This window comes from Balaenoptera physalus (assembly GCF_965194825.1).
Source record: "Balaenoptera physalus genome assembly, chromosome: 7".
Lineage (NCBI taxonomy): Eukaryota > Metazoa > Chordata > Mammalia > Artiodactyla > Balaenopteridae > Balaenoptera > Balaenoptera physalus.
The window spans coordinates 56,275,791-56,291,282 of NC_138886.1; the positions used below are offsets into that span (position 1 = coordinate 56,275,791).

At 34.3% G+C, this 15,492-nt stretch overlaps 1 protein-coding gene across 4 annotated transcripts in view; it reads right to left on the reverse strand.

The window, feature by feature from the left end:
* Window positions 1–15,492, reverse strand: part of BRD10 (bromodomain containing 10) — a 106,487-nt gene that overhangs the window by 24,707 nt on the left and 66,288 nt on the right. For 3 of the 4 annotated variants that reach the window (XM_082470794.1, XM_082470792.1, XM_082470795.1), the window contains 2 exons: window positions 14,930–15,009; window positions 132–221 (listed from right to left, as the gene is read on the reverse strand). In XM_082470794.1, the coding sequence (XP_082326920.1) occupies window positions 132–221; window positions 14,930–15,009 (170 nt within the window). The remainder of the gene's footprint in view (window positions 1–131; window positions 222–14,929; window positions 15,010–15,492) is intronic. The other variant, XM_082470793.1, reaches the window with a different exon arrangement.

Sequence of the window (15,492 nt, forward strand, 5' to 3'; positions counted from 1 at the left end):
ACAATGTTTCTATTTTTCATTGCAAATTTTTATGTAACTCAGGACAACAAGATTTAAAAAGGCTTTAGGAAAAAGCAGGAATAAATTTTAATGCTGACAATAATAGATAGAACTTTTGGATCAACACCTACCGATTTTTTTCTACTGTTTTCCAGATCTTTGAGTTCATTCTCGATTTTTGTGATTAATTCCCTGAGTTCATCAAGATTAGTGCAAATAAGCTAAAATAAAACACAAAAACACAGCTTGATAACACATAATATAAAACACCCAAAATGTGGTAACAGAAGTTGTTTTAACACACTGAATTCACAATTATTTGTCTTTGTAACAGCAAAATGCAAAGAAAGCTCCGCAGTTTATATTTTAAAAGATATTTACTTGTTATGATGTATGAACTTCAGGCTTTCACCCCACATCCCCACCTTTCAGTTTGCTTTATAATCCAGGTTTTGTTTTTTTTTTTTTAACATTCTTAACTTTCAGCCCAGAATGACAAAGATCTGGAAACTCACCCTAGATTTCACAGGTTACTGAATCACCTTTAAGAAATGCTTCATCAAGCAGTCCCCTAGCAGATGAATAAATGCACCCCTGGAGAACTATCATTTTACCTTTGCTTTGGTTGCTAACTATACAATTTAACAAATTGCATTACTGCTGTTGGGATTGCTAATAAAGAGGGACTTCAACTATATGAATATATTCAAAGAAGTTAATGTAATTAAGTATACATTCTTAATATGATCTTCTTAGTAGTTCTTAATAAAACCATCTCCAGAGATAGCATCTATTTCCTTTCATAATTGTGTGGCTCATTTTATTTCACCTTGGTAATGCTGGCAAATGGCCAAAACACTTGGTCTTTAATTATTAATTAATAATCACACTAGTTTGGCTTAATTACTAAAGATTTAAACAGTGAAGTATCAGCAACAATAACAAAAATATTAGTAACTACATTTTAGTTCTTGTAAAATTATACTGAATTTTTCCAATTTGTTCAATACATTTTACTTTTTTTTCTAAAATAATTTAAGCTTATATTTTTAAAAATCTGTCGTGAAAAAGAAATAGAAGATTTCCAAATGAGAACTGCAACCACATATAGAGGAAAAGTTTTAGATTAATGAAAATCTTGTAATGTTTATACTGTGTGATAATGAAAAAAACCCCCACTATACTTACAAAGCTACTAATTCATCATTAAATTTTTATCAGTCCCATGTTTCTTACATTTATTAATTTCTTGTAAGGGTGTTGTTTTCCTAAAAGGCATATTTTCTTTTAAAAGAAAACAAACAAAAACAACAAAAGCAAAAGTAGGCTACAACAAGATCATTCCTCATGACTGTGTAACAAAAATGAGAGACTAGGAGCACCGACACTTTCTTTATCATTAAGTTGAACCATATGAAATTGCTGATATGCCTTTGATCTACAAAAATGGCAACGTGGTTCAACCTAACAGACAAAGAAAAAGTTATCACAGATAATATAAATTATACTTAGTATTAACAATTATTAGAAACATCTACATAATTTCAAACTCACAGAACTGACAAAGCAGGGAAAATATGTATTTAAGTAACCCAAATTAAATAATTTCAGAGTAGAAAACAGTATGCAATGATGTAGTAGGACATTGCAGCTGATATTTATTACACACTACACATTTCCATGTGCCAAATCTAGAATTATGGAAGAAATGCTGATGGTTAAGCAGTGGACTAGCTAATTATATAAGTGCCTCTAGAACTAGATAATGTCTTCAACTTCTGTTATATCAGTAAAGCCTCAGAACCACGTTGGCCCTACACCAGGTTTCTAGAAAGTACTCAATGGGAACTAAACTTCCCATTGTATAATCTGCTATTATGACTACCATGTCAAATTTGCCACAGAGCTTGCAGATGGTTACACCCTTTTCACTGAACTTGATGTATTAGTCAATAGCACACCATGGATTTCTCATTTGCACATATGGCAAAGCTCAGAGGAATTTTCACTTGCATCTCAGCTGTCTCATTACACATGGAGTAAGGGTACATTTTGCATGTACGTTGTAGAAACTTATGGTAACAATGAAAACATATACCCCTACACCTGAACACACCCTAAAAAATTTAAGATCTTTTAATTAGCAAGCAAATATTTATATCCCGTTTAAGGGAACAGATACCACAGTTCTGAAGTCAAACCAGGAATGATTTCCACAGCTTAAGAGCTATAAGTAAGCTGTACTACATCAGTGCTTCTCAAACTTTAACGTGCATAAGAATCACCTGGGAATCTTGTTAAAAGGAGGTTTTTGATTTAGTAGGTCTGAAGCAGGACATAGGATTCTGCATTTCTAACAAGTTCCCAGGTATGGTCTGAAGATCACATTTTTAAGCAATAATGTACTAAATGATTATGAATTACAAATCTGCATGGCTATGGAAACATGCTGGTAGTATGGAGCTAAATGAGTATGAAAATTCAAAAAGATTAATTTCCAAATAGGGGATGGAATAGTGAATTAAATGCACAATGATAAGACAAATGTTTCTTAAATGACATGACTCAAACATAAATTTTGTTGAATTTGAGGGTCAAAATATTTTTAGCAATATTTACTTTGAAGTTATCTTAAAATGACTTAATATCTACATGACAATTTATACTCTCTTTATATACCTCTCTCTACATATATATGCAATACCTAATATATATACCCAAAATATACAGTCAAGTTAAGATATTAGAAAATTCTTGTATGGGAACATAATTCTAATTTTATTACTGATATCAAGGGAAAAATAATTTGATTTATGCCAATTCTGTCATATATACACTCTATTCCTTCTCTCTACAAAGTAAGGCATATGTGTGGCCTTTAAACTCAATTCATTTTCAAATGGTGCTTTTAAAAATAGAATCAATCCAATAAGAAATGTTCACCTCAATAAGGAGAACAGATGCATTATTTGAACAAAGCAAAACAGCTTATTAAGACCTCATTACCTTAAATTTGAAAAAAATATCTAAGGCTCGGTGCTTCCAGGGGTGAAAAGGAAAGCTCCATAGCAGCTTGGATTACAGTCGGGTCACACTACCAACACTCATAAGAGAAGGTTTTCAGTCATACTGCAGAGGTTAGAAGAAGAGTTTTATCCCCCAAGAAGTACATCTTCAAGGATGTCACACTCTCCCTCAAATTAACCTTTCACTTGATGCAACCCATGAGAGAGTCACAAAATCATAAATCTTAGAGCTGAAAGGAACCGCCCAAAAAATGTAATTTGGTCCAAACCTTGGCAAAGGCTAAAAAGGTGTATCTCCAATTCATATACAAGCTAGTTAAAATTAACAGAGATAAAGTAACCTAAGATGACACACTCATAGAGAAAACCATGGAACCTAGGACTCTTCCTCCTCCTACTAGATCATATTCTTTAAGGGTTCCCTCTAAACAAAATAAAACAAAAAAACTAACAATAATTGAACATGTATTATAGTTTTAGGAATTAAATTATACCTAAGCTTTCACTCCTATTAAATGGTAAATATTAAAAGGCCCTCTCTCCAACTCAAGAAGCAGAAGTGTGTGTATACAGTGGGGGAGGGGAGGTCCTGTAGAGATTGAAAGAACTCCATGACCATATCTCAGAAAAATTACAAAGTAAATTATTTCTTATTTCATCACTACTTCAAGCTAGATATTATGCCCTTTGGGTATAAACTCAATAGGTTTGAGAGGTGTTTACTTTATTGATTCCAAAAAGGACACAAGTAAGGTAGCATACAAAAGTAAAAGAATATAGTAATTACATTAAAAAGCAAAGGGAAAACAATGAAAAGTAAAAATGAACAGGTCCAAATAAAATGGATCACATTTACTACCATTCTAATAAAACACTCCAATAATTTATTTAAAAAATTATAAGTAAAACAATAAATGCATCGTGTAAATTCAAAATCTATATTATATTTAAAATAAAATTATATTAACATCTGTTAAAACTATGAGGACAGGAAAATTCCTTCTCACTTCTATGATCATCATATCAGCAATAATGACTACTTCAAAACCTGCAAATGAAGATATCATGTGTGACATGACAAGTAAGTATGATTAACAAGTTAAAACATTTTTATACCATTATATGATATGATTAAAACCTGATGTTTCTCTCAATGTACTATATATAAAAATGGAAAAAATTTTAAGGGGAAAGTAAAACCCCATGATGTTAAAAGTGAAACAAAAAGCTGAAGTTGAAAATACTCATTTTATTAGGATACATTTCACATGCATTAAGAACAAATGAGAAGGATAAGGATGTGTAAAGAAAAATATTTTTAAAGAAAAAAGGTAGCAATTCAAAATAACAATACAATCAAAAGGTCCTTAACTCAGTGAAGCAGTCAAACTCTAATTTTAATTTTGGTCCCAATTTGTCACATTGAAGATAGTACTTTATTTCATATCCCTTAGTTTCTCCCTTGGTTAAATGGAGAAATAGAGCTTTTTCAGAGGTATGTTGGATCAGTGAGTTTACGCTTATGTTTAAAAATAATACTACTATGTAAGTCTTAATCAACAGCTGGATTCTGGATTTCCTCTGCAAAGGAGCCTTTCGAATAAATCACACATATGGAATAGGAACAAGTACACATGACATGAAAGATTTTGATTACCAACAAAAAGCAGAGTCATGGTAACTAAGGCTTTTAAATTATTTTAAAGACTTATCTTATTGAGACTTGACAAACTAAGCTTTAAGAATACTTTCTGGGACCTTCAAAATGGCAGAGGAGTAAGACGTGGAGATCACCTTCCTCCCCCCAAATACATCAGAAATACATCTACATATGGAACAAATCCTACAGAACACCTACTAAATGCTGGCAGAAGACCTCAGACTTCCCAAAAGATAAATATTTTTTTATCCTTTTTCTCTTTTTGTGAGTATGCATGTGTATGCTTTTGTGTGATTTTTGTCTGTATAGCTTTGCTTTTACCATTTGTCCTAGTGTTCTGTCTGTCCTTTTTTTTTTTCGTAGTATAGTTTTTAGCGCTTGTTATCATTGGTGGATTTGTTTATTGGTTTGGTTGCTCTCTCTTTTTTTATGACTTTTTAATTCTTTATTTTTAATAATTTTTAAAAATTTTAACAATTTTATTTTATTTTATTATTATTTTCCTTTCTTTTTCTTTTTCTCCCTTTTCTTCTGAGCCGTGTGGCTGACAGGGTCTTGGTGCTCCGGCCGGGTGTCAGGCCTGTGCCTCTGAGGTGGGAGAGCCGAGTTCAGGACACTGGTCCACCAGAGACCTCCCAGCTCCATGTAATATCAAATGGCAAAAGTGCTTCCAGAGATCTCCATCTCAACGCTAAGACCTAGCTCCATTCAACAACCAGCAAGCTACAGTGCTGGACACCCTCTGCCAAACAACTAGCAAGACAGGAACAAAACCCCACCCATTAGCAGAGAGGCTGCCTAAATTCATAATAAGGTCACAGACACCCCAAAACACACCACCTGACGTGGTCCTGCCCACCAGAAAGACATGATCCAGCCTCATCCACCAGAACACAGGCACTAATCCCCTCCACCAGAAGCCTACATAACCCACTGAACCAACCTTAGCCACTGGGGGCAGACACCAAAAACAATGGGAACTATGAAGCTGCAGCCTGTGAAAAGGAGACCCCAAACACAGTAAGTTAAGCAAAATGAGAAGACAGAGAAACACACAGCAGATGAAGCAGCAAGGTAAAAACCCACCCGACCAAACAAATGAAGAAGAAACAGGCAGTCTACCTGAAAAAGAATTCAGAGTAATGATAATAAAGATGATCCAAAATCTTGGAAATAGGATGGAGAAAATACAAGAAACGTTTAACAAGGACCCAGAAGAACTAAAGAGCAAACAAACAATGATGAACAACACAATAAATGAAATTAAGAATTCTCTAGAAGGAATCAATAGCAGAATAACTGAGGCAGAAGAACAGATAAGTGACCTGGAAGATAAAATAGCGGAAATAACTACCGCAGAGCAGAATAAAGAAAAAAGAATGAAAAGAATTGAGGACAGTCTCAGAGACCTCTGGGACAACATTAAACGCACCAACATTCGAATTATAGGGGTCCCAGAAGAAGAAGAGAAAAAGAAAGGGACTGAGAAAATATTTGAAGAGATTATAGTGGAAAAATTCCCCAATATGGGAAAGGAAGTAGTCAGTAAAGTCCAGGAAGCACAGAGAGTCCCATACAGGATAAATGAAAGGAGAAACACTCCAAGACACATATTAATCAAACTATCAAAAATCAAATACAAAGAAAAAATATTAAAAGCAGCAAGGGAAAAGCAATAATTAACATACAAGGGAATCCCCATGAGGTTAACAGCAGATCTTCCAGCAGAAACTCTGCAAGCCAGAGCAAGCGGCAGGACGTATTTAAAGTGATGAAAGGGAAAAATCTACAACCAAGATTACTCTACCCAGCAAGGATCTCATTCAGATCTGACGGAGAAATCAGCCTCATGGCACAGGGAGATCAGCTCGGTGGTTTGTGACCACCTAGAGGGGGGCGCTATGGAGGGTGGGAGGGAGGGAGACACAAGAGGGAAGAGATATGGGAACATATGTATATGTAAAACTGATTCACTTTGTTATAAAGCAGAAACTAACACACCATTGTAAAGCAATTATACTCCAATAAAGATGTTAATAAAAAAAAAACCTTTACAGATGAGCAAAAGCTAAGAGAATTCAGCATCACCAAACCAGCTTTACAACAAATGCTAAAGGAACTTCTCTAGGCAGGAAACACAAGAGAAGGAAAAGACCTACAATAACAAACCCAAAACAATTAAGAAAATGGTAAAAGGAACATACATATTGATAACTACTTTAAATGTAAATAGATTAAATGCTCCCACCAACAGACAGAGACTGGCTGAATGGATACAAACACAAGACCCATATATATGCTGTCTACAAGAGACCCACTTCAGGCCTAGGGACACATACAGACTGAAAGTGAGGGGATAGAAAAAGATATTCCATGCAAATGGAAATCAAAAGAAAGCTGGAGTAGCAAGTCTCATATCAGACAAAATAGACTGTAAAATAAAGACTATTACAAGAGACAAAGAAGGACACTACAGAATGATCAAGGGATCAATCCAAGAAGAAGATATAACAATTGTAAATATTTATGCACCCAACATAGGAGCACCTCAATACATAAGGCAAATGCTAACAGCCATAAAAGAGGAAATTGGCAGTAACACAATCATAACAGGGGACTTTAACACCCCACTTTAACCAATGGACAGATCATCCAAAATGAAAATAAATAAGGAAACACAAGCTTTAAACAATACATTAAACAAGATGGACTTAACTGATATCTATAGGACATTCCATCCAAAAAGAGCAGATTACACTTTCTTTTCAAGTGCTCATGGAACATTCTCCAGGATAGATCACATCTTGGGTCACAAATTGAACCTTGCTAAATTTAAGAAAATTGAAATCGTATCAAGTATCTTTTCCGACCACAACGCTATGAGACTAGATATCAATTACAGGAAAAAATCTGTAAAAAATACAAACACATGGAAGCTAAACAATACACTACTAAATAACCAAGAGATCACTGAAGAAATCAAAGAGGAAATAAAAAAATACCTAGAAACAAATGACAATGAAAACACAACAACCCAAAACCTATGGGATGCAGCAAAAGCAGTCCTAAGAGGGAAGTTTATAGCAATACAATCCTCCCTCAAGAAACAAGAAAAATATCAAATAAACAACCTAACCTTCCATCTAAAGCAATTAGAGAAAGAAGAACAAAAAAACCCCAAAGCTAGCAGAAGGAAAGAAACCATAAAGATCAGATCAGAGGGCTTCCCTGGTGGCGCAGTGGTTGAGAGTCTGCCTGCTAATGCAGGGGACACGGGTTCGAGCCCTGGTCTGGGAGGATCCCACATGCCGCGGAGCGACTATGCCCGTGAGCCACAACTACTGAGCCTGTGCGTCTGGAGCCTGTGCTCCGCAACAAGAGAGGCCGCGATAGTGAGAAGCCCGCGCACCGCGATGAAGAGTGGCCCCCGCTTGCCACTACTAGAGAAAGCCCTTGCACGGAAATGAAGACCCAACACAGCTAAAAAATAAAATAAAATAAATTAAAGGTATCCTTTAAAAAAAAAAAAAAAAAAAGATCAGATCAGAAATAAATGAAAAAGAAATTAAGGAAATGATAGCAAAGATCAATAAAACTAAAAGCTGGTTCTTTGAGAAGATAAACAAAATTAATAAACCACTAGCCAGACTCATCAAGAAAAAAAGAGAGAAGACTCAAATCAATAGAATGGGAAATGAAAAAGGAGAAGTAACAACTGACACTGCAGAAATACAAAGGATCATGAGAGATTACTACAAGCAACTCTATGCCAATAAAATGGACAACCTAGAAGAAATGGAAAAATTCTTAGAAAAGCACAACCTTCTGAGACTGAACCAGGAAGAAACAGAAAATATAAACAGACCAATCACAAGCACTGAAATTGAGACTGTGATTAAAAATCTTCCAACAAACAAAAGCCCAGGACCAGATGGCTTCACAGGCGAATTCCATCAAACATTTAGAGAAGCGCTAACACCTATCCTTCTCAAACTCTTCCAAAATATAGCAGAGGCAGGAACACTCCCAAACTCATTCTACAAGGCCACCATCACTCTGTTTCCAAAACCAGACAAAGATGTCACAAAGAAAGAAAACTACAGGCCAATATCACTGATGAACATAGATGCAAAAATCCTCAACAAAATACTAGCAAACAGAAAACAACAGCACATTAAAAGGATCATACACCATGACCAAGTGGGGTTTATCCCAGGAATGCAAGGATTGTTCAATATACGCAAATCAATGTGATAAACCATATTAACAAACTGAAGGAGAAAAACCATATGATCATCTCAATAGATGCAGAAAAAGCTTTTGACAAAATTCAACACCCATTTATGATAAAAACCCTCCAGAAAGTAGGCATAGAGGGAACCTACCTCAACATAATAAAGGCCAGATATGACAAACCCACAGCCAGCATCGTTCTCAATGGTGAAAAACTGAAACCATTTCCTCTAAGATCAGGAACAAGAGAAGGCTGCCCACTCTCACCACTGTTATTCAACACAGTTTTGGAAGTTTTAGCCACAGTAATCAGAGAAGAAAAAGAAATAAAAGGAATCCAAATCAGAAAAGAAGAAGTAAAGCTGTCACTGTTGGCAGATGACATGACACTATACACAGAGAATGCTAAAGACGCTACCAGAAAACTACTAGAGCTAATCAATGAATTTGGTAAAGTAGCAGCATACAAATTTTTTGTTGTTGTTGCAAGTTAAGTGTTATTTAGTTATTTATTTATTTTTTTCCAGGATACAAAGTTAATGCACAGAAATCTCTTGCATTCCTATACACTAATGGTGAAAAATCTGAAGAAAAATTATGGAAACACTCCCATTTACCACTGCAACAAAAAGAATAAAATACCTGGTAATAAACCTACCTAAGGAGACAAAAGACCTGCATGCAGAAGACTATAAGACACTGATGAAAGAAATTAAAGATGATACAAACAGATGGAGAGATATACCATGTTCTTGGATTGGAAGAATCAACACTGTGAAAATGACTATATTACCCAAAGCAATCTACAGATTCAATGCAATCCCTATCAAACTACCAATGACATTTTTCACAGAACTAGAACAAAAAACTTCACAATTTGTACGGAAACACAAAAGACCCCGAATAGCCAAAGCAGTCTTGAGAAAGAAAAATGGGGCTGGAGGAATCAGGCTCCCTGACTTCAGACTATACTACAAAGCTACAGTAATCAAGACAGTATGGTACTGGCACAAAAACAGAAATATAGATCAATGGAACAGGATAGAAAGCCCAGAGAGAAACCCACGCATATATGGTCACCTCACCTTTGATAAAGGAGGCAAGAATATACAATGGAGAAAAGACAGCCTCTTCAATAAATGGTGCTGAGAAAATTGGACAGCTACATGTAAAAGAATGAAATTAGAACACACCCTAACACCATACACAAAAATAAACTCAAAATGGATTAAAGACCTAAGTGTAAGGCCGGACACTATAAAACTCTTAGAGGAAAACATAGGCAGAACACTCTATGACATAAATCACAGCAAGATCCTTTCTGACCCACCTCCTAGAGAAATGGAAATAAAAACAATAATAAACAAATGGGACCTAATAAAACTTAAAAGCTTTTGCACAGCAAAGGAAAACATAAACAAGATAAAAAGACAACCCTCAGAATGGTTGAAAATATTTGCAAATGAAGCAACTGACAAAGGATTAATCTCCAAAATATACAAGCAGCTCATGCAGCTTAATATCAAAAAAACGAACAACCCAATCCAAAAATGGGCAGAAGACCTAAACAGACATTTCTCCAAAGAAGATATACAGATTGCCAACAAACATATGAAAGGATGCTCAACATCACTAATCATTAGAGAAGTGCAAATCAAAACTACAATGAGGTATCACCTCACACCAACCAGTCAGAATGGCCATCACCAAAAAATCTACAAACAACAACTGCTGGAAAGGGTGTGGAGTAGAGGGAACTGTCTTGCACTGTTGGTGGGAATGTACATTGATACAGTCACTATGGAGAACAGTATGGAGGTTCCTTAAAAAACTGAAAACAGAATTACCATATGACCCAGCAATCCCACTACTGGGCATATACCCTGAGAAACCATAATTCAAAAAGAGTCATGTACCACAATGTTCACTGCAGCTCTATTTACAATAGCCAGGACATGGAAGCAACCTACGTGTCCATCCACAGATGAATGGATAAAGAAGATGTGGCACATATATACAATGGAATATTACTCAGCCATAAAAGGAAACGAAATTGAGTTATTTGTAGTGAGGTGGATGGACCTAGAGTCTGTCATACAGAGTGAACTAAGTCAGAAAGAGAAAAAGAAATACTGTATGCTAACACATATGTTTGGAATCTAAAAGAAAAAAATGGTTCTGAAGAACCTAGGGCCAGGACAGGAATAAAGTCGCAGAAGTAGAGAATGGACTTGAGGACATGGGGATGGGGAAGGGTAAGCTGGGACGAACTGAGAGAGTGGCATGGACATATATACACTATCAAATGTAAAAAAGATAGCTAGTGGGAAGCAGCCACATAGCACAGGGAGATCAGCTCAGTGCTTTGTGACCACCTCGAGGGGTGGGATAGGGAGGGTGGGAGGGAGACGCAAGAGGGAGGAGATATGGGGATATATGTGTATGTATAGCTGATTCACTTTGATATAAAGCAGAAACTAACACACCACTGTAAAGCAATTATACTCCAATAAAGATGTTAAAAATATATATATATAAAGAATACTTTCTATGACTCTGTTATAACTGTGTACAAAAAGAGAATTCACATAATATTAGATTTCTCTCTCAAATATTAAACAAATTAAAAGGCTTCTGGGTAAAAGTTAACTTTATTAAGGAAATCAATATTCACTTTTCAATCTAAAAATCTTACATTATAAAACACAGAAAAACAAAAAATAATTTAGTCAGTTTAACAAAGTAATCAGTAACTGTTAAATTTGACATAAAAGCTTATATCACCAACATGCTAAAGACTAAAAATAAAAATATTTTCTAACTTTTTGCAATTATTGCTAAGTAAAAAAACATGACGAGTTCCCCTATATGCCAAATGTATAACCCGACATAACGCTAGAGTAGGGAGGGCTAAGCATAGGTTTTCCCTCTAATAACACACAATGATGCAAATAATATTACCCAGTTTTTCACTTTTCAAATACTTGTAGGCTTAATGATGAAATTTCATGATTTATAAAATATGACCAAATCTGAGACTTATTTCAAGGTCTTAAGTTCCTGGAAAAAGTGGTAAAGGTCAGTAATAGATGCTCTTAAAGCAACTGTTAATTGATTTTCCTACTCATAAACACAGTATTTTTTGTCTAAAGCATCTTGCATGCTTATTTGAAAAAATAAATAAGATAATAAAACAGTAAGTTCTATCATTTAATCCTCACAACAATCCTATGAGGTGGGAACTATTATTATTCCATTGTACAGATGAGGAATTGGAAGCTTTGAGCGGTTAAGTAACTTACCGAAGGTTATCAAGTTAGGGCTAAGATAGCATTCAAACCCAAGTAGCCTGGTTCCAGACTCCATATGCTTAAGCACTATCCAGATTACTGATATCCACCTAGACCCACTGAATCAAGGATGGACCCTTAGAGGATGAAACCCAGGATTTTTCATTTTTAATAAAAGTATCAGATTATTTTTATACTATTTAAAGTTTGAGAACCACTGATGTAACTCCTAGGAAAAACTGGTACAGATATGGTTAGTCCCATTATAGTATATACACAAATATAAATACAATAGGTCTTTGACTGCTTACAGTGTATACTTTAAATAGGGGTGGGATGATTATTTTTTTACACTGAGGTATAGATATTTTAGTTGTGTATATAAATAAACACGGATTCTTCCTGAAGCAAACAGGCTTATAGGTTTGATCTAGTTTTAAAAAAGTCAACAACCACTATCAAATTAAAAAGTAGCTGAGGTCAAAACAGGATTCACTTTTTTAATTCACCAGAACTTAAATACAACAACAACAACAACAACAAAGAACATTTCACACAATTTAATTCCTGGATATGTTTCTGAGGTGCTAAATGTCACATTGCTAGAGCTTTTGAGAAGGAAATAAATTCAGTTCTTTGTTATATAATAACCAGTCTTCTTATGTGTAGGAGTCTTTCAAATAATTAAAGAAACAAACTTCATAGAATTATTACGAGAGGCAAAACTATAAGTTTTGCATGTAACAATAAAGTTTACTAGTGACTAATACTATGTCCTATTCTTTGCTTATTTGAAGCAAATGACCTATTTCCTGGGAAATAGCTGTCAATTTTCTTTCTCAGTAATACCATGGTATTTAAATTGTAAACCAGGCATAAGAACCACTGTTCTCATAAGTCTATTTCCCAACCCTAGCCAAACACACACACACACACTCCCCTCTCACCCCCAACCCCGCCTTCTTTCTAGGACACCTTAAGAACCAGGAAGAGCACTTTATTTTAAACAGTTCAATCTAGAAAAACATGTACTTTTGACCTTAAGTTTCTGAGTGGTAAGCAAATGGTCGGTAACTAACTAAAAACATCACTTAAGACAGTGTTTTTCATACTTTTTTGCCCCCAACCCATGGTCAAAAATACATTTTACACTGCATGTCAGTAAACACACACAATGGAAACCAAAGTTTTATGAAACAATATTACCCTTATTATATTTGAAACACTCTTAAAATTTCTTTTCTATTTTAACTTTGTTAGCTTAAAAAAGAAATGCTGGTCATGCAATCCACTAAGCTGATTTCATGCCTCACTAATGAATACCACCTGCAATTAAAAAAACAGAACAAAACAAAAACTGTCTATGCTGTCTGTGCCACTTATTACATATAAAAATCCATCCATTAATACAGGGATGAAGGCGAATATCAACAGTGGACCAGACCTGTTCTGAGATCCATACTGCCAGGATGAATACTTTGAGGGAATAAGGAAAAAACTGAGTGGGAGAAATAGCAAAGGCTAGCATGAAATCAGTGGAAGAATGAATGACAATATACTATTATAGCATTAAATAACACACACAAGCAATAGTAGAAAGGCCTCTAAGTAAACAGTAAATACACTTTTTTGTTTTTAACTGAATATGCTGGAACCAAGGTTACTTTATATAAAAGGATTTTGTAGAAATGGTTGTAATTCACCCTAAGGATGTCATGAAAAATATTCTAAAATACTAAAAGAAAAATATGTCTATTTTCTTTTACTGTTCATTTAAAAGTATTAAATTTTACCAATTAGTAGCTTCCATAAAAAACACTTCCAAAATAGAATTTTTACTGAAAAAAAGATGTGTCTACACTTTTGGACATAGGTAACTGTTAAACTCACATTACATATTATCAATATTTTCATAGTTATTACTCCTTTACTTTCTTCTTTAGTTGAGATTCACAGAAATTCATTTTAACATCACTTTTTTTTTGGCAATTAAGTGTTAATTTTATAACCTAAACCAGAAATAGATTGGACATGCTAATACAAAGAAAAATTTTAAAGAAATAGTCATTTGTTGTAGAAACTCATCTTTTATAAAGTAGAAAATAAAAGTATTACTTAACTAGGGTGAACTTCTCTGCTTATTCTAGTATCAGCTACAAACAGAAAACTCTTCACATAATCAGACAGCAGTACATACAAGTACTTTTTTCTTTTTGCAGAAAGGTTTAAAAAACCATTCAATTAACTTTTACTTAATATTCTCTCTGAAGTTCATATATAGCTGTGTTAAAAGTTTTGTTTTTTAAGTTAATAAGTCTACTATTTTGATAGTGCCCAAATAAAAGAAAATAAAATGGATTACCTACACAACGCTACCACGTAAAAATTATAGTTAGTTCTTGGAAGACTTTCATCTACACATTTACTTGATACATATATATATATTTCTATTAAACTACTTCTACAAAACAGTATAGTGTACAGAAAACCACAGAGATCTCTGACTATCAAGAGACAAAAAGAGAGGTAAAAATTTTTGAAATACTAGCAGATTAAATTTTAGCTATGTCTACACTTGCAGGGAAAAAGTCATAGTTGGAAACATCTCATTAAAAGTATTGTGTGTTATGGCGGAATTTAGCCAATCTCTTGAGGAACAATATAAACACTGAAACAAAAAATTAAACTAAAAAATACTGAGACAAAATTGAAACATTTACCTGAAATTCTGGTACAGTAGGTGACTTTGTGACAGTTTTCCTCTTCTTTGTGATTGCTTTTTTAGATATGGATTTTTTTCCTTTCAAGATTAAAAGAGAAAAGCTTCATAATGCTGTTTATAGCACTTCATTAACAAAAACCAAATTACATAGAACCTTGAAAGTTAAATTATAACTAACAGATGGCTTCTAGTGAGTCAAATAAAAATGATGAATCAAAACAAGCCCCAGCAAAAGTAAACATTAAACTATAACTACCTGTAACAGACATATTAACAAATGGTGTTTTCTTTCTATAAGAACCAAACTATTATAATCTCCAATGTGTTGCAGAGTACCAGAATTTATTACAGTAAGATTTGGCAAAAAAGTCACATTACTACTGCTTAGTTAAAATCTAATTCACAACTTAAAATGAGGTTACATAAGAAAAAACCTTACCTTTAACAATGACTTCTGTAGTCAGGAACTTGCATAGAACTATACTCTGAAGACTATGGTCTTTATTCAACCTAATGTGAAAATCCTCTCAGTAGCTTAGGAAACAGGGTTTTCCTTCTATC